The sequence below is a fragment of the Stigmatopora nigra genome, chromosome 18 (genome assembly GCF_051989575.1).
Source record: "Stigmatopora nigra isolate UIUO_SnigA chromosome 18, RoL_Snig_1.1, whole genome shotgun sequence".
Classification (NCBI taxonomy): domain Eukaryota; kingdom Metazoa; phylum Chordata; class Actinopteri; order Syngnathiformes; family Syngnathidae; genus Stigmatopora; species Stigmatopora nigra.
Window position 1 is genome coordinate 6,614,835 of NC_135525.1, and position 19,591 is coordinate 6,634,425.

The 19,591-nt window shown below is 39.7% G+C and overlaps 1 protein-coding gene across 3 annotated transcripts; it reads left to right on the top strand.

Moving 5' to 3' along the window:
* The first annotated feature begins 1,232 nt into the window (after positions 1 to 1,232).
* Positions 1,233 to 18,286, top strand: LOC144211242 (carbohydrate sulfotransferase 15-like). Of its 3 annotated transcripts, XM_077738319.1 has the most exons (9): positions 1,233 to 1,475; positions 2,931 to 3,085; positions 12,016 to 12,556; positions 14,050 to 14,389; positions 15,492 to 15,635; positions 15,741 to 15,900; positions 15,972 to 16,128; positions 16,920 to 17,067; positions 17,891 to 18,286. In XM_077738319.1, the coding sequence occupies exons 3-9, from the start codon at positions 12,062 to 12,064 to the stop codon at positions 18,082 to 18,084; spliced, it is 1,638 nt and encodes a 545-aa protein (XP_077594445.1). In that variant the 5' UTR covers positions 1,233 to 1,475; positions 2,931 to 3,085; positions 12,016 to 12,061; the 3' UTR covers positions 18,085 to 18,286. The 3 variants fall into 3 exon arrangements, with proteins under 3 accessions (XP_077594445.1, XP_077594444.1, XP_077594443.1); XM_077738318.1 differs by lacking the exons at positions 1,233 to 1,475; positions 2,931 to 3,085 and adding an exon at positions 6,211 to 6,428; XM_077738317.1 differs by lacking the exons at positions 1,233 to 1,475; positions 2,931 to 3,085 and adding an exon at positions 11,417 to 11,496.
* Positions 18,287 to 19,591: the final 1,305 nt, after the last annotated feature.

Consider the following 19,591-nt stretch of genomic DNA (forward strand, 5'->3'; position numbering starts at 1 on the left):
CGTATTGTGGACATTATGGTGGGCCAAAGTTTGTTGCTGGATTTTTTAAATTAGACAAATAGCTTGGTTCATTTGTGTAATGAGTAAACCTCATCAAGTCACAATGGCTTTAGTTTCAGTAAAGGATGAAGAATTATTCAGGGAATACCATTTGTTTACACGTGTTGCTCCATTTAAATACCACTTTGTTTAAATATTTACTCAATGGGTGCCATTGATGGTGATACGTATACACAAGAGATCCACTTCAAATGGTCTATTGGAGTCAATGGGACTGAAACTTGGTCATTCACTGCCAACCCTCCCAGTGGAGAAGGAAAATAAAGCTAATGGAAAGTGAAGCAGGGCCTCAAAACATAGCATTGCAAGTGCAGTCAAACGGAAGATCAGCGGTTTCAAGTTAAGATGCACTCTAACCTTTTGTCTCGCCGAAAAAAAGACAGCTGGAATAAGGGAAAGCGGTGAGGCTATTCAGATATTAAGTTAAAATAAAAGGTTTTTGGGGGGGGGATGTCACAAGCTGAAGAGAAAACAGCAGTACAGACAGATTCCAAATTTTGTATGATTGAAATGGTGTGTTATTATTCACTGTATATTATGATTAATTTATTTATTTTGCTTTTTATTAGTGTCAGAAATAACCTGTTTGGATTCAGAAGTTTACAGTTTAATGTAATAGTTACGTGAATGACGACAGTTAAAAGTCGAAATTTGGATTTTTAAGGTGACTTCTGACTAGTTATCAATGACATGACTTTAACTATGCCCATGTGAACAATTTGGATTCCAAATATTTTATCAACTTTACCAAAAAAAGTGTTGATTCTATCAAATATTTTTACAAAATAAGTCATTCTGCACCATTTTTACAGATTTTTATGACCTCGAGCCGAACAATAGGAAGAATGATTTAACAAAGAAATGAATTACTACACATATATGTATAATAGTAATACAGAATAAACCCAACACTTCTATGCTATCTTTTGAACAACTAATGTATACATTGAACTGAAACTAGCCAATTTCAAAAATGTGGGTCAAACTCAACATTTTTAACCTGTCAAATTTCCCCAAAATTTCACCCGGTAACAATTCAAATGGATCCACCGTTTAATTTAATTCCCGGAAACCAACGAGTTAATTTCACTGGGCTCTCTTCCTAATATTGTATTCTCACCCTCTCCCATTGAAAGCGGTGAGACGTCACCTCCATTAGCCTCCTCGTGACTTCCTCTCTACATCAGCTGCTTCTATTTATTCATTTTTTTCTTTTTCTTCTTCCCCCACTGATCCTAACAACTCCTTCTACTCCTCCAGGTGCATCTGTATGCATGGAAGACTCCGTCAACGCGGCGGGTTCACCGACACCGCGGAACCCGCCGCCTGCTTGAGTAATAAGCAGTGAGCGATGAGAGGAGACGGGAGCCTGTAGGACGACACGCTGGTGAACCACCTCGCTACTACTACCATTGGTGAGTGAGAGAGGTTGTGTGATGTTTTAAAATCAGGCTTATTCGCCCAAGCGTGGCGAGCAGCTGGACTTGGTTGGTATTAGTATGCCCTCAGTGTCCACGTCTACACAGAAGCTACCTGGCAAATAGAAGGCCAGACTGCATTTTGGCAATGAATGATCATGTTTCAGGGTGATTGAGGGCGTCGTCAATGGCGGCCAATGAAATTAGTTTGTCTGTGACTTTGGGATTTATTGGTAAGCAACGAAAAAGGAGAAAAGATGGGAAATACGTCTTTGGCATTGAAGGTGTGGTTTTCAGGATATTTTTTTTTAAATCTTACGTTAATTTGTACGTCTTAAGTTAAGTATAAAATGGTTGATGTTGAAAAAAAAAGGGGAATTTTGGGTAATCAAGAATTAACGAAAAAACTAATCGTGGGTGCGGGGGGTTGTCAAAAAGATCTTTTTTTGGATGTGGATCAGAACCGTGAGGAAATTGGATTTTGGGAAAATAACAGTTTTTACTTGCAAAAAAATGAAATGGTGCCAATACATAAAAAGAAAAAAATCACCAAAATTTGGTTCGGATTTGCCAAATTTCCTTCTATTAAATCTGCTTGTTAATAACCAAATTAGAGTTGCTGACCCATCCAATATTTTTTAACAATTTAATTCCATCCCAACTATTTTGTGTACCTGATTTAAATTTGTAAGAAAATAAAAATTCATCTACTATTCATCCACATTATTCCGGATTGCAAAAGCCACTTTAAACATTGCGACACTACCACATTTTTGTTGTCAAGTCAACAAAAAAAAACTGCTGAGGATAACACAAAAAGAAATGTTTTTTAGCCTTGTCATTTTGATAACAGCATTTAATCCTCTCCCAATACACTATATAGACTGGCTGCAATTTTAAAAGCGGATTTATAGTTTCAATAGTTCCATTTTAATAAAAGCCTACCGTTTTTATTTATTTTTTTGTCACTACAAGGGTCGCTTTTGGTCATGGTTGTCTTTAAAAGCAAGGCCATATGTGCTTAAAGTAAGAAAAGCCAACGAAACAGTAGATTGTTATTGCCCAAAGCCAACATGGCGGTTTAGGGATGTTTTGATAATGCCCAGAACTTTAAGAAAGAGAATTCTAAAAGTCTTATGGGAAAACTCAAAATAGAAACGGCTACTACAAATGGAATGAATATCCCAGAATCCCAAGGCATATTCGAATGTTGGTTTCAACTTTTAAAAATTAATAGATGGAAGAAGAAAGGAAATTATATGACGTGAAAATTCACCAGTGGATTCGTGAAAACTAAACGCAAAAAATACCCTGAAGGGAAAAGGCAGGGTAAATGAGAGGTTTCCAGCAGCTGAAAAATTCCATGCATGTGTTCTACGCACGAGTTTTACAAGAAAAAAAGTTTTTTTTACATTGTTTTCATTTCCTCTTTACTTGTGCCTTCATTTCCAGAAACTGGACGCTTTGCTGAGTAAACCAACTCAGACAAGAGTTATGGGCCTGTCAAAAAGTTCATCTAGGAGAATAAAGGAGGCCCATGTCCACGGTGAGGATTTGCCAAAGAACAGACGATGAAAGTGAGAAGATTGGAGCAGCTGTTGCAGCAGGTGAGTGAAGGGAATGTCGTCAGAGGGGAAATTACGTGCTGAGCTCACATCCTGCACTAACACTAGGCGCTATTCATCACAACGCAGGTACCAGTTCGGGAAGAACCCACGGGAAGCATTTGTTTACATGGGTTTGAACCCAGTGCCCTTGTCAGCGATTTTCCGGGTCCTTTTTTCCAGATTCATCAGCACAAAGAATTCCACGTTCAAAAAGATGGGCATTTTATGATAGGGGCGAATTCCCATATTGGAAACATTGATCAGGACTGAAAGAGGTGCAGAACTATGCTGATCCAAATCACAAATCCATGTGAGTTTGAGGCGATAATAGGCATAATTAAAGGAGGCCTCTATGTGACTTCAAAAAGGGCCCAAGGTAGTCATCTGCACACAGCTGATAAAGACACTTCCATCTCATTAATATTCATGAGGAGGCATTACTAATTGTGGCTAATCCCATGAGTGTTTAGTCCTCTTTTTTTTACCCCCATTTTCTTCTTATGTTCTATTTTTGTTCATGTTTGCTGATTGTGAATAAAGGCTTGCACCTTCTCAATTGGAACTTGTTTTGGAGGGGGGGGGGGGGGGGGGGTATCAATGTCATTTTCTGAAGGAGGTGAGACGGAGCTCACAATGCCGCGAGGCACAAAAACAATCATCCAAAAAGGGGCTGGAGGTCTTTTTTTTTCTTTGACCACCTGCCTGCAAATACAGCACCGATACCGTTATGTCGTTGAGTGGAGGACGTGGAGAGGTAATGTGTTCCAGTGATTGAAACGATGACATTTATGGCACATTCATTTTTAGAGAAGGAGGTGGCAACAGTGAGGACTAAAGTAGCCAATTGGAAAAATTGGTGGTTTGAGAAAAATGAATCAACACCAAACTACATTGCAAAAAGCACCTGTTTGATATTAACCGCATATGTTTATGGGTTAGCATTCCTGTTAGTCCACATTACGTACTTTAAATTCCACATGAAAATGTACATTTTCTGAACATACCTATTATTTATGTCATGTGTCAAAGTGGCGGCCCGAGGGCCAAATCTGGTGAGTGCTGACTTTCTGTTTTAGGATCAAATTAAAATGAAGAGTTTAGATGTATATTACATTTCTTGATTTACCCTCTTTTAAATAAATAACATCCACTACTCCAAATAAGTATTCAAACATTTGTTCGATTTACAGCACAGGACAATAAGCACAATAAGATTTAAATGTGTTATTTTAACATTGGTATACTACAGTATGTCAAGTATGCAATGCATTCAACATATAACAGACTGTAACAAGCAGAGTTGCCTGTACATCTCAAATGCCCCAAAACCCTCCAACGCCCCCCCCCCCCCCCCCCCCCGAGACGTTTGCTTTTCCACTCGACTCGTCTGCACCTCAGTGACGAGCAACACTAACGGCTCTCTTTTTTTTCATAATCTGAAATTCCTGACTAACAAATTGCTGACAGTTACATTCCGCTTGGATGGATGCTTCCTATTTTTATAGTGAGGCCTTAAAATAGCTCGGCGGGTGACCCCTTCCATGCAAGCATGGGGGGGGGGGTTCCCTCTACTGGGAGTGGAACACTGCTCTTATTGTACGTCTGTGGAATATGACCTTCTTTTGCTATGGAAACGCATGTCAAAGTACTCAAGCAGAACTACTTTATGAACTCATTGGCAGCCATTGATGGGGAAACGTATGTAATGCGCTTTTGAAAATCCTTCATAAAGTGTATCATAGGTTGTTGTTGTTTTTTCCCTCCCACTCTTTTTTAATATAAGTTGAAATCCTCCTCACAAGGATTCATAAAGCCAGATGATGAATAAAGGTAAAAATCTATACTGTGAGAGAAAGTGCCAGACCCCCTGAGGAGGTAGCCTGCTTATTGCAATAAGTAAACGCAATATTAATGCAAGTTGACGCTTATTTGAAAAGCATCCAGCGGCGTGTCTTTAAGAAAACATCCACGTACACACACTCGTACACTCACTGAATAAATGGCTATTTGTCTAAGTTCACTACATGATATCTTATTCTGTGCTATGGCTGTCAAGACTAATTGACAACTAATTGAGCATAAAATTAAAAGAAAGCTGAACCTTTTGATGATAATTTTGATCCCATTCATAAAGAATAAAAAATAATTCTCAATAACTATATTTGGAAAATGTTTAATTATTGTGCTTTCATTTTTAAACTCTTTAAATGACAAAAACAGCACATTTTATATTAATTCATTGGATTTTTTAGTATATCTAAGCAAACATATTTTCTTTAAAAAATATATATATATATATTTGTTGTTTAATTTAAAAAAATACAAGCAAAGTGTTCGCAACACAGTTTTTGGTTATAATCCACCATTCAATCCCAATGGGATAGCCACTGAATTTTGATCAAAAAGTGAGGATTCATACTTTTAATGACATCCACTCATTCAATGTTGTCTATTACTCACTAATTGCTTTTTTTGTATTGCATCCCACTAAATTCTCTCGAGAATTTGTCTCAATTGATGGATGTGGCATCTAAATGGCACACTCACGTGCGGGCGCGTACACGCCACCTAATAAATCACTGCACGAAGCACACTGTCCAGGTCATATCAACACTGATACATACAATAACAACCTGCTATGTGACACACTACATATCTGTATAAGCAAACCTGAATAAGTGGGTTTACATTATTACACTGGTTTCTACAAATCCTTTGACTATATTTGCTTTGGTGGGAGTGCATAAGCAGCTATTGAGCTGCAGCTGTTTTAGTCATGGCCGTGGCTTCTCCCCTCCCCCACTGTCACTTGCTCAACAATCCAAAGAAACACACACACACACACACACTCCATCGATTTACCACAACATCGCATCAACCAAAGTTAGTAGGAAAAAAAAAAAATCAAATATATGAGATAAACGAGAAGATAAAATGTCAAAGGTCACAGAGGTCAGATATATTGCAATGGTTTGAATTTGGCTGATATCTGCTTTTATACTGTGTTAGTGTAGTTGTTCAATAACTGTATTTGTAAGTGTGAAAGACTGCTATAGTTTTGAATTGAAAGGATTTTTTGCCCAACCCAACCCTACCCTGCGCCCCTCCTTTCCCCTCAGAGGGGAGCCAGCGAGAGAAACGGCGAGCGAGTCTTTCAGCATTCTCATCGCAAACAGGAGGGAACAAGGGCAGGATCCACTCGGATTTACTGTCAATCTTTTTTTTTATTTGACAATCTCATCATTGGATTGTTTTCCTTCTCGTGGTTGGAAATGGAAGCCCAAAGCCCGGCGAGAAGTTGATCCATTCCGGTGTCCGTGCGAGGGGCAGCCGGCGACGCATGGTAGGTTTCACGGCGTCATCCGTCAAGTGGGAGTACTACTAAGCGTACGCTTGCATAGATTTACGTACGTGCGTGCGGGTTTGACAAGAACGCCCTGACTCAAATGCAGGCTGGAAAAGTTTGGTGGGTGCCCCGGTTGAGAGGCGGGCATAACGGAGCCCTTTCAGCGCAAGGCATCAATGGCAGGTCTCTGTGCGTGCGTGCGTGCAGCTGGAAACCCGTCAAATGAAGCCAATAATACACTGACAAGCTGTGTGATAAGTCATGTTTTTTTTTTCAGGTCTAGTCCGCAAGCGCATCTATTGTGTGCCAATTTAGATCCACAATGCATAAAGACAAAATGATTTGATTATTATGAATGAACATTGAATTGGATTATTTATTGTTTTTATGGAAATAGCTATGTATGGACTGTTTATATATATTTCTGTGAGGTTGCATGATGGACATTATGGATATTTAAAAAAAAAATCACTAAATGAATTCCCTATTGTAAATGTTTTGATTATTATTTATTCAATTTGAGGGGGAATGAGTAAAATTTGGTGAACTATAGTAATGACACATTCGTTTTAGTGTGAAATATTCCTATTCATAATTTGAAAATCAATGGAGAATATTTTTAAATGAAAACATGTATTTTTTAATATTAAACCCTTTTTGTGCAACAAGTTTTTAATGATCTTTTATTTCCTAGCCATCCTGTTTTTTTTTAATTGAACTAAAATTTGGCGATTGAATAAAAGAGCACTAGTTAAAAATAATGTTTTGAAATTTTAAACAAATCTCATATGCACATAAAAACAATCTGACTATAGATGACTGCAACAAGTGTTTCTCCCTGGTGGGAAATATGCAGAATTACAATGCATCACTTTCAAAAATCTGGGCACTAACTCAATGCACGTCGGTAAACAACCACAACACGTCCCAAAACCACCATCCTTAAGATTTTCTTTCTTATGCAATCCGTTTTCTGCACGTGTTTTTCCTGAAACGTCCACAACATGTAATTACACAGACAGCTGGCGAGAATGATGTTGTGACTGTGAGTAGCATTTGTGGTAGCTTTGATGCACCCGACTTCCACAAAATCTCCTACGGGACTTTTCTCAGCTTTTCTAGTAGCTTTGCAATATGTTTGGACCTCCAAAAAAAATCAGTTATTCCCCACTCTTTCAGATTTTAATTAACTTTTACATTTCTTTTCCCCCGCATCTGGTATTTGCCTTATTTCCCTTGATGCCTAACCAAGGCTTTTAACACAGTATTAAGTTACATTAACTTTCGCGGCAATACATTCTCTCTTATTTTAGCACAGATATGAACATTTGATTGTATAATAGCACTATAAATTACTGTATTGGGTGTCATTAGGCAAGAAATAAAATGTTAGAAAGGGAATTTGTTTGGTTTAACTTTGTTTGCTTTAGCAAGAATCAAATTTTGTTTGCCTTATGATTAACAGTTATAATTAATAATTAACAGTTATTAATCAACTTGAAAATTTGTGGCAAAATGTGATTTTTTTATAAGAAACCAACTGGTGGAAATGCCTTGTTGGTGCTTTATTTACACTTATTCCCCCTTTAAGACCCTTTTTTCGGCTAAGAGCGAAAATAATTCAACGCCATTATGAGAAATGTCAATTATTTGATGATTATTTCCTACAGGAGTTTATCTTTCAAAATGTACAAAACATACACAACTCGCATTGACCTACCGAATGATTGAATAGACCCAAATAACCCAAAAATATGGACTTTTGTTAAATACCCAAGTTATTTCTCCCAAATGCCTCTTATCTAAAATAGTTTCCATGCATGAAAAATCAGTATCAACTCCAATGAGTTTATCACAAATAAATGTCCAATCCACTGCAAATGGAAGGCATGGCAAAGAATACACCAACGTTCACCTAGAATAAAAAATCCAACCCCATCAATGGCAGCCATTAAATGAACGTCACCCTTTCTTTGACTTTAGTTTGATGACAGCACATAATGTCCCGTTTGACCAATTAGCACTGGCTGTGTAGAAAAACAATCTGAACCTCGCCTTTCAAGAAAATAGACCTCTAAAAAAAGACGATGGCGGCCCATCTCCTACTGGATTTTCAGAGACGAATTAAAATCCATTACGATCTGCTCGAATGTCAATGTGGGTCATCTGCAGTGTTTTTGTTGTTTTCCCTCTTTGCTGATCCTTGATTGCGTAGTCAAGTGATCAGAGGGCGCGATTGCCCTTTAAGAGATTGTGCAGGAGCAGACTTCTAATTACAATGACGGCCATAAACAGTGTGTGTGCGGGTGTGTGTGTTTGTTATTTTTCCGGCAAGTGGATGGGCTAGAGAGGAATTGAAAATGGAACATTTCACGAGCATCTCACCATTTATTACCAGACTTGCACGGAATGCTGCGCAGTTCTTATGATATAGTCTCGTTCTATCTCTTATTATGATGATGTTGTCATGTTGTCGTTGTGTCGGTGGATGTGGGCCGGCCTGGGTTGCCAGGTTAGGCACAGCTGAGCGGTTTTGATGGCAGAGGACATTTTGCCGTCTTGATAAGATAGGCTGCTGCGCAACTGTTTATCATTTCAGTACCAGATAATTGTTATGAATTCATAACCAAATGTATTTCCAGTATCTCATTCCATGCAGTTGTCTTTGTGGCATTCTATAAAATACTGATTTTGTGGTTTTGAATGCTTTTTGATGATCGCTGTGAAACTTTCAGAGGTTGAAGTATACATGACAAGAAAGAGAAGAAAATGGCAATCGAACAGGCCCACTTGTTGTATTTTCTATTGCTAATTTATCTTCGAAAGTTGGATGAGTCGCAGATGCATAACAACTTCAGACTAGTAATCTATTATTCATTAAGGGGAGAGGCTGCATTATTTTGCATGCATCCTTGCAAAAATGTTTTCTTTTTAACTCAGCGATTGTTTACGCCGTTAAATATCCCTATTCGCCTTCTCGCGTTAGCCTCAAGTGAGATAAATTAATGAATAATTCATAAGCAGAAGCCACCTGAGTGAGTTTCTCTACTGCTGATGCATTATATGCTGAAGAGGTAAAGTCTGAACACCTCTGTTCAAATGCTATGCTTCTGGAGTATATAATAAATCTGGCAGGCACCCCCGCGACCTCTGTGAGGTTAAGTGGTAAGAAAAATGAATAAATAATGACATTTGGAGATAGCATGGTCACAATCCAAAATGTATGCATTGATTAAACCATTTTGTGTCCACTTTTCATAATTTTAAGTCATTTAAAATTTGAAAGGTTACTTTTTAAAATATGATGTTGATGCCTACATTGTTTAAATACTTTTTAGTATTTAATGTAATTGTACTATTTCTTTCTTAATGTGTATTTAAAAGAATATTTTCTATTCCAAAACATTTGTTAATGTATTATTTGGCCCTTTTGGATATTTAAAAAAAAAAACTTAAGAAAATTAGATATTCTTTATAAAATTCCAAATCATATTTTGGTGTTATTTCACATCTTTTATACACATAATATTCATGATTAATCTCATTAAATGGTTTGGCTGTTATTTAGTGATGCCTCATTTTTGTCTATTTCTTTGACATTTAAACATTCAAACTAAGGGCTCATTTTTCCACCCCACACATCTGACATTTACTATTGACTTAACATGTTTCATAATCCAATGACACGGCCATCTCACGGGCCGGCGCGTACGCGAGCGCTGACGTCGCGTCTCCTGCCCACCAACGAATATCGACGGCGGCGAAAGAAGAGGAAATCCAATCGCCGGCTGTTTTTTCCCTCTCATAGGCCGGGATTAATTTCACGCTTGGCTCGTCATCTTTGCTCACGCTTCATTTGACGCCTTAGTGGAAATTGATTCCCTTTGTTGACACACTTAAGACGCGCCATTTACACTCGCCAGTCGGTCCCCCCAAAAAATATGAATTTTACAAATATTTTCACATGGACGTGCATTGCTTTTCTAACCTTCCTCAGTCCCAATTGTGCACCATTGACGGCCATAGACGCCCAATCCATTTGAACTGGGGGAATTGGCAGCAATAATTTGCACGAACATTGAATTGAGCATGCAATAATTTTGTCTGCATATAGGGATTAAAAGGATAGTATGGTAATAATATAGTATAATATATGATTTTTCAAAAAAAACACAGTACTATTACACCCTATCACACAATATCGGAAGCCACAAATATGTAACATTATAATCCAAAATTTATAGTGGATAAAAAATAGATCTTTTATTCCCCAAATAGTGGTTTAAAATCATTTTTCTGCTTTTTTTACTTTTTGGTGGTATGGTACCTTTTGCAGTAATACCTTCCTTATCTACACAAATAAAAAAAATGAATAAAAAGTCCCTATCTGGCAAATGTAGCTAGTCTTGGTAGTGTTTTTTCATCGATAAAAATATGAGAGTGAAGTGTATTTACTTGTTATTCCTTTGCTTGTGTTGATGTGGCAAGATGGCGAGGTAAATGACACCACCTGATTGAGGTTGAGGCGTCCTCTTATCGGTTCCACAGATAGAGGGTGGGGGTCTGTGCACCTGTGAGAGAAGGAGTGAGCGTTAGATGATGAGTCACCCCCAAAGTGCTTCTTATCGGTTGATGAGCAAGTGCAGGTGTAACAGCACGTCCTATACGCGACTCAAAGATCCCGTGTGATTCTGCGCCGTCTGCTGTCGCGTTCCCTGACCTCTGTTATCTCTAAACATCCTTTTCTCTGGGAGAAAGGGGGGGAAAAAAGAAGAATTTCTTCTCTTGGCCTATTCTTGACTCTTGAGAGTGACTCTTTTCTGATAATATAATCCCTCCACCGACCTAGATTAGATGTATGCCCCACTCTGCCACGCCGTTGAATTCATCCCACATGTTCTTATCGTTGATTCCATATTGCAACTCCGTATACCAGGGGTGGGGGGTGGTTGGTATAGTAAAGCCTTGGGAAATTTGAATTTTCGTGGTCTTGGAAGTTAGGGTTGGAAATGGATAGGAGTCCAAAATTGCATTTCTGGAGCGAAATGTCCCTGTGTCTCTTAGGGTATGGAATCTTATGACTTTTATGTAGAACTATACATGATATACATCTTGGCCAAATTGGTAAAACTCACCTCAGGGCCTGATTTTTTTTTTTTTTAAAGATTTCAAAGTTACATTACCAGTGTGTAAAATACCCACTTTAAATTAAAATGGCAAATTGTGTCCCTTTGGGCATGAATTGTTGATTTTTTTTTCTTAGTCATGATGAAACTCCCAAATTTCAAATATCTAAATAAAAGTAGCTTTACTTGAGGCACAGGCCCAGCCAAACTATAAAAAAAAAAATTGTCCGTTATAGTCTGCAAAATACGAGGAATTCTTAAGTAATGTTGACATTTAGCAAGACCAATGTCCAAGCATCATCAGCAAGTGACTCATTACCGGTCCAAATTAGTCGTAACGCAACCATCCTCAACTTCCTTATTCTTTTTCGCCATTCATTTCAATGAATTGCATGCGCATCAATGAATCATGTCTACGAAAACTGCTCAATCAGGGCTAATCTGTCTTTTTTTTCCAGGGAGGCGTCGGCAGATGAGGTGACCCATTGTCACCACCACCTGATCATGGACAGTCACATAGCGTCCTCTAAACTGTGGACTGCCAAAGAGCAGTTCAGAACTATGACCCATACGGATTATAAATACAGCCTTCTGGGGACTGGGGACGACGACTATCGTAAGAGACCGCTTCTCCTGCAGGTGGACCAAGCCCCGATGAACCTTTTCGCCATCCTGGAAGTGAAACCCGAGCTCCCGCGCAAGTGGAGCACACCCGGCTGGTTCCGCAAGGTCCGCCTGTGCGGCGTCCTCCTCGGCCTGGCCGTGACGGTTGCCGTCATGGCCTCGTATGTTCTGACGGGGGAGAGTAAGGACCTGCTGCTCACGCCGTCGCCTTATCATCACTCCGCTAGCCCACCGGGACCCTTCGCCCTCAACCTAACGTCGGTCAAGGATTACGTGCACCTGCAGACGGTGGTCAAGTCCATCAGGGCCAAGGTGGAGATCAGCGAAGGCCGGCGTTTGCCGGAGTTTGAGGCTTTGGTTCGCAGCGAGCAACATGTGAGTTATGTTGAATGTTGGTTGATTGCACTGTTATTGGTGGTTTGCATATAAAGCTCAGAATAATTTTTAGAAATGGACAGTTATTTAAGCTCTACATTAAAAATAATTTACGCAGCGCTTGCTTCTGCATAGTTGAAATCAATGACGCAAGGGAAGGTAGTTGTCCTATGACTACACAACATTGTTAAGGTAAAATGATTGAATTTGTAGGAAAAAACTAAACCACTGGTTGCTAGTGCCATGAAACTAAATGGATGAGTGCAGACAGCCTTGCACTACTTATGATAGACGGCAAAATAGAATTAAAATATGTTTTCTAAAATTATTTGACCAAAAACAGCCTCAGTGAAGTCCAATCTATCAAATTCAGATGAGTTAAACTTTACACTTTAATCAATTTGGGGACATGGTGGCATCAAATACTTTTACTTTCAAGTTATGTATGTATTTCCATAAATGGATGTCCACTCACGGGTTATACCTAGAAAATGTCCTTCCCCAGTGACACCTGGTCTGGGGACTGAATTTTCAAAAGACATACCGATCAGTTATGGATGAAACGGTCACAGCTGGCTTTAAAGGTGACCATTTAAATTGTGAAATTCCACAAGTCAACCGCAACGAAAACGTAAACGAAATTCTCAAAGTCATTCGGTGTCTCCCTCCCATCAGGGCGAGCGTCTCCCTCTCAGATTGGCCGTTAATTCCAACGATAACGACTTCTGCCTCGGCGGTTTGCGACATAACTCATTTCTCGTCCGACGCGTTAATGAAAAGGAGCACGGGCGCCTCGCGGGAGGATCGATATGCCGCGTCCGACGTATCTGCCCGTTAATTGCATTTGGAGGAGCTGGTGTTGGGCTTTGTTGGCCTTTTGATCATCAGGCGATCTGGAATGTGAGGAGACTGCCAGTTTTGCCTATGCTGCCTTCAGGAATTCTTTTCAGATCTTATTATATTCCTATCTCTTTGGGAAAAGTGATAATATTAATACCAACTTATAACTTCTTAAAAAGTCTGAAAAGGCTTCATTTGACTACATTTCTGTCTTACAAAGCCACTATATTTCATCTGGTAGTTTCCCAATTATTTGCATTTTAAATTGCTTTATATTGCATAAGAATTATGTCTTGTACATTTTAAAAGTTATTTATTTTTGGAATAGAGCATTGAATTATATTCCAGGTAGTTTTTGAAAAAAAACTGGAAAAGTCTTACATTTTTGCGAGACGAAACCTGTAAAAACTCCTCATTCACTGGATATATATTTATAATTAAATTGAAAGTATGTTATCATATTTGACACATGTTCCAACTAATGAGATATTAAATGTGCCCAATTCTTGAAACACTTAAGTTCGTTAATGACCAATTAATTTTGACTGAAAAAGGTCTGAAACAATCTTTGCCATCTCTCCCAGTCAAATTGAGTCGTCACCTATCCATGGCAAGCGAATCAAAACCATTGATGGCATTTTTCCACCTTCCAGATGTTTTCCGTCATCCCCCGTCAATTCCTCCCCGGTTTCCGCAACCCCTGCTGGCACGAGGAGTACACCGGCGCCAACCACTCGGACCCGTACGCCGCCAACATGTACGGGCAGTACTCCCGCAGCTTCCTTGCCGTCGTTCATCGTTTGAGGAACGCTTTCCCCAAGCACTTGTTGAGCCGCGATGGCAAACTCTACCGCATCCGCTGCCTGCCTTATTTCTACATCATCGGGCAGCCCAAGTGCGGCACCACCGATCTTTACGACCGCTTGCAGCTTCACCCCGACGTCAAGTTCTCCACCTTCAAAGAACCACACTGGTGGACCCGAAAGAGGTTCGGTAAGTACGCCAGATGTTCCAAATGTTTATGGAGAGACTCGTTAAAACGGGTTAAATTTAAATGGGAGATGATTACTAGGGTATGAGAAAATTCTTCGTTATATACCGTGTCATTAACATTTCAGTACAATCGTTCCCTCCCATTCCTCGGAGATAAATATATAGTAATTTGAATGCAAAATATGGTTTCAGCTAGAAAAAAAGCAGCTCCATTTTTGTCATTGCTTAGCAAGCTTCACATAAAAATGTATTATTGTATTGCGTACATTTGGTTTTGCCAAGTTTCAAATGCTTTTAAATACAAACATTTGTACTCTCACCTCTAATTGGGCTGCATAAATAAATGAAGGCAGCATTTCAACGGAAGCCACGCTGTGACAACTCGCTTCAAAGCCGCAATCACTTGAATACGGAAGCAGATAAGATAACTACAGCGAGTAAAGCGAGGTGTACACTCCCACGTAGAACACTGATAATCTCCTAATACCGCCTTTAAAAAAACAGGTGCTGCACTATCGCGGGATGATGACTCAATTGACAACGATTTCCTGTCACGTATCGTCTAAATTTCGCTGACTTCCAGTTTATCTGATCGTTTTTGTCGCCATGGCAATAAAATATCGCCCCACTTGACAGAAAACCAAGTCATCACTCCCAAATAATATATATTGGAGCTCTACTACTGTCAATGGCATCTGATGAAATGAAAAATGATTTTGCTAAACTAAATATTGATAGTTGATGTCGCTATCAATCAAACATCCAACTCTCCAGCATCCAATCATGGCGCCCTCTGGCAGAAAAATGTATTATAGATGATATTTCTCAGATGCCACTCACTAGCATCGGCTGGGAGATGATCAAAAAGCAACCAGATGAAACAAAAAAAAAAAAAAAAGGATGGGGGAAAAATTCCCTGGGCATCGCCTAATGGCGTCCCACCTTGCATGTGACACTCGTGTCGGAATAATGATGGAGCTGGGGATCTGTTACTTTCCTCTAGATTGGTTCGTTATCCGCTTGCAGCACGCCCTCTCGCGTTGTTTGTTATTTTGCTGTAATTAATTGCCTGGTGGATGCTCACTTTATTTCTCCCTTCCAGGCATCAACCGTCTGGGTGAGGGTTTCCATGCCCGCTACCCGGTGGAAGACTACCTGGACTTGTTTGACCAGGCCGCTCGCCTCATCCAAGGCAGTCAGACGCCCAACCGTAGTGGCGAGCCTGCTCGGCCCGACATTGTCATTGGTGAGCCGTCATCACAAACCTGCATCGTGATGAATGCTTGATCTACTATCGCATATGTATGTCTATCACCTTCAATTAACATTGTCTCCAATAACCGTTGACCAGGTGAAGCCAGCGCCTCCACCATGTGGGACAACAACGCCTGGGTTTACTTCTACGGCAACGCCACCAGTGGAGGCGAGCCGCCCTTCCTCATCCAGGACTTCCTGCACGCCCTGCAGCCCGACGCCCGTTTCATCGTCATGCTCAGAGACCCCGTAGAAAGGTCAGCGCCTGGTCGACTAATTTTCCTCCTCACTTCCTCGACTCCAAAACCTTCCATTTTTTCCCCCCTAGGCTTTACTCGGACTACTTGTACTTTGGCATCGCCAACAAGTCGGCGGAGGATTTTCACGAGAAGGTGTCCGAGTCCGTGCAGGTTTTGGACGGATGCCTGGCCGACTACACGCTTCGCTCGTGCATCTACAACACCAGCGTCTGCAACGCCATGCCTGTGCGTACCGCCCCCCTGTCCCAGGGCCCCATGAGCAGACCGGCCCATTACGGTGGCCTAATTGCCCATCCGCTAATATGGCCTGACGCCCATTGGAAAATGCATTATAAGGATGTCTGTGCAGACGTGGGGTTGAAAGTTTAGGTAGTTAACAAGCACACTTGCTTAAGTCTTAACTTTTTGATGATATTACGTAGACTAGTTAAAATTTTTAGCCACCTGGGGGAGGTCTCAGGGTTTCACTGCTTTCCTAAATATATTTATATTATATATTATTGCCTCTCAGTTAGTCAGAAATGGGAATACATGCGAGTTAAGAGTAGTTTTTATGTTGATGAAACATTTTGGGAGCGAGTTGGGCAGTCATAGTTGATTTGAAATTGTTACCTGTTCCCTTTAAAAAGTTTATAATTTGGCAAGAATATTTGTATACTTACTCAAAATAAGACATTTTCAAGCAACAAACGCACAAAGCACAGACGTTAAAAGAATATTCATCTTTTACAATATTTTATAATAACATTTTCATAAAAATTAAATGTTAGAAAATGTAAATAAAACAACGTTTCATCAAACTTTCAAAAAATGTTAACATTGACATTACTTGTTTTGTTTCAAATCTTGCATTGGAATTAATATTATCATTACCATTGTATGAAAAGATGTATTAATACCTGGCTGCCATTGACGGTCCAATGCATTTTGCACACCGTCAATGTCAGTCGGTCGGTTAAAAGGTAAAAAAAAAAAAAAAATCTCCCAACTGACCTTGTGACCTTATTTGTGGGCAGGTACGACTGCATGTGGGCCTCTACGTGGTCTATTTGCTGGACTGGCTGAGTGTGTTTGGGAGGGAGCAGATTCTTGTCCTGCGGTTAGAAGACCATGCCTTCAACCGAAAGTTCACTATGCACACTGTCTTCAACTTCCTTGGCCTGGGTGAGACCCGATCGTGCTTAATTAGACAAAAAAAATGGAAATTATTTTTCTGAAGCATAAATGACCCCAAGATTATTAGTGAATCCCTGCCCTCTAGCGGCCACATTTTGTAATTGCAATTTATTTTCTCCAAAAGTTTGCCTGGGCGAAAAGATTTATTACTGATCTGAATTAAACTGTGAACATATGTAATCAGAGACGATAAGATCGGCTTAGTATGATGCATATATGTGCAGCAGAATGATATTTTATCACTTCAAACATAAATAATCGACAGATTAGCCGAATATACTATTGATAGTACTATTGAATCGCAGTAGTCATCAATCACAGACAATCAATATCGATCCCACGTTAAACTGCGAATTTCCATCTTTAGGATTATGTCTAAAACGATGAATGCAATCAGCACATAATACTACAATGATTCGATCTACCGAATTATATTTAGAAAAGCATTAACTTACAGCTATTGTTGTGAAGACTGCATGGCTGAGTCAATGAGATGCAGCTGATAGGGCGTGGCATGAGACACACAGGTGATACTATCTATGTAACAATCAAATAGCAGGAACAAACTTTTTAAATAAATAAAAAATCCAATTTCAAGCAGTTTAAACAACATTGCCGTGTTGACCAGTGCATTGTGGGATCCAAAGAATGTGTATATTACAGGCATTGTGGTGTTGGTTATTGCTAAAATGGAACAATTTTATGTATTTAGAAGAAAATTATTTAAATCAATGCAGTTTCTTTGAAGAAAAAACAAAACAAAACGAATATTGCTAACAGAAATCAATTGTCTCCATTTGTATGTTTTCAGCACCGCTAAGCCAGCAAATGGAGGCGGAACTCAACAAAAGCCCCGCCTCCAACAGCAGGAGGCCAGCGGACAAGAACCTGGGCCCCATGCTGCCTGCCACCAAACATCTTCTACACCACTTTTACGCTCCCTTCAATCGGAAACTGGCGCAAGTATTGCGCAATGACTCTTTCCTGTGGGGTGCTGACCCTTGACCCTTGACCTTTGACCTCAGCAATGTTTCCCCTGCTAAAAAGCCAAAAAGGCTTGTGATTGCGTTCAGCCACCACAAGAAATGAGCCAGGTACTTTTTCCTGACTAAACCAAGTTTTCAAGGCACCAAAACAGTTAATTGGTTAACTGGTTAACTGTGTAAATCCTGGAGCTCAGTAATCACTGAGGACATCATCATCATCATCATCATCATCATCAAGTGCCCATTTTATGTTTTTAATTTAAATTATTTGATATGAAAGTATAGTGGGAATGAATCAAAGATGGCGGATAGCACAAGCGTGTGTGTGCGTGTGTGTTTGTGTGTGTGTGTGTGTATGGAAGAGACTTTACTGAATATGTGCACAGTATAAAAGCCGAAAAAAACAAAAACTTGCAGTCATTTTTCTTCTATTTATTGGGTTGTGATTTCATGGTCAACCACTAGAGTCTCTGAAGGACAAAAAAAGAGTCAGGTTTGTGAAAAGAATTTTCATTCAGCCATAAAAAAAAGTTGTTATTTCATTAATGCATTAATCATGCCAGTTTAGATGGAAGACAATGGCTGTGTGAATAAAACTCTATGACAAAAACAAGTTGGACACACCTGCCTTAGACAGTTGTTTACTGTTTTGGGTATTTATCCATCGAGGTCAATGGCGTATGACATTTATGAAGAGGAAATTACCTTATTATCTGTTGCACAAGTTAGAGTGGCAGCAGGAAGATCTGGCAGTAGAGATGCAACGAGTATTTGTACTGCAGCCTTTAAATTTGACGTCACCTGTGTGCAGAAGCATGTATACACACACAACAAAGAAAGCAGACTGTTACAAATATCAAGTGGTATTTTTTTATCAAGAGGGCAAACAAAAGCATTTCAGTGGAGAAAATTGGATTTTTTGACATGCACTATAGTATAGGATTACAAGGGTAAATTCAAATTCATTTCAGAAAACAAGTTTAATCTGGTGGCCCAGTGGAGAAGTGGTTAGCGGGGGTAGTGGGGCGGCCTCACAGTTCTGGGATTGAGGCTTTCTCAGTGTGGAGTTTGTGTGGGTTTTTTCTGGGTACTCCTTGTGCCCTTGCTGGGATAGTTTCCAGCACCCCCGATGGACCTTTTTTGTTGAAAATGGAAGAATGAAGTTTTATCCTCTAAGGATACATTTTTTTTAGGAACAAGGCCATTTTAAAGATAATAAAACTTGGCTCAGAAAAAAATGTAACCCCAACAATGAAGTATCAAAATGTTTTTCAAGTACAGTAAAATCTTCATGTTCTACTGAAGTACTCACGGGAAAATTCTTTGTAAAATGTGGCACAAACAGCATCGCCACCGATGCAGCCCTCTGACGAACGCATACATGTGCGCTCTCCTCCGCAGACACACTCCAGGGCCGCACCTAGACAAAGAAATATTATTTACAAACACGTTGCAGTATGACCTCAAAACGGCGCACTTACCCTGGCACGCGAGCAAAGAGAATAGAAAAAGAATCAGAATGGTCT

Coding starts and splice junctions, on each gene's coding strand:
- LOC144211242 (XM_077738317.1), top strand. CDS start 11,441: ATGGATAGGAGTCCAAAATTGCATTTCTGGAGCGAAATGTCCCTGTGT. Junction 11,497..12,015: donor ATGTCCCTGTGTCTCTTAGG/GTATGGAATCTT, acceptor TTTTTTTTCCAG/GGAGGCGTCGGCAGATGAGG. Junction 15,636..15,740: donor TCGGCCCGACATTGTCATTG/GTGAGCCGTCAT, acceptor ACCGTTGACCAG/GTGAAGCCAGCGCCTCCACC.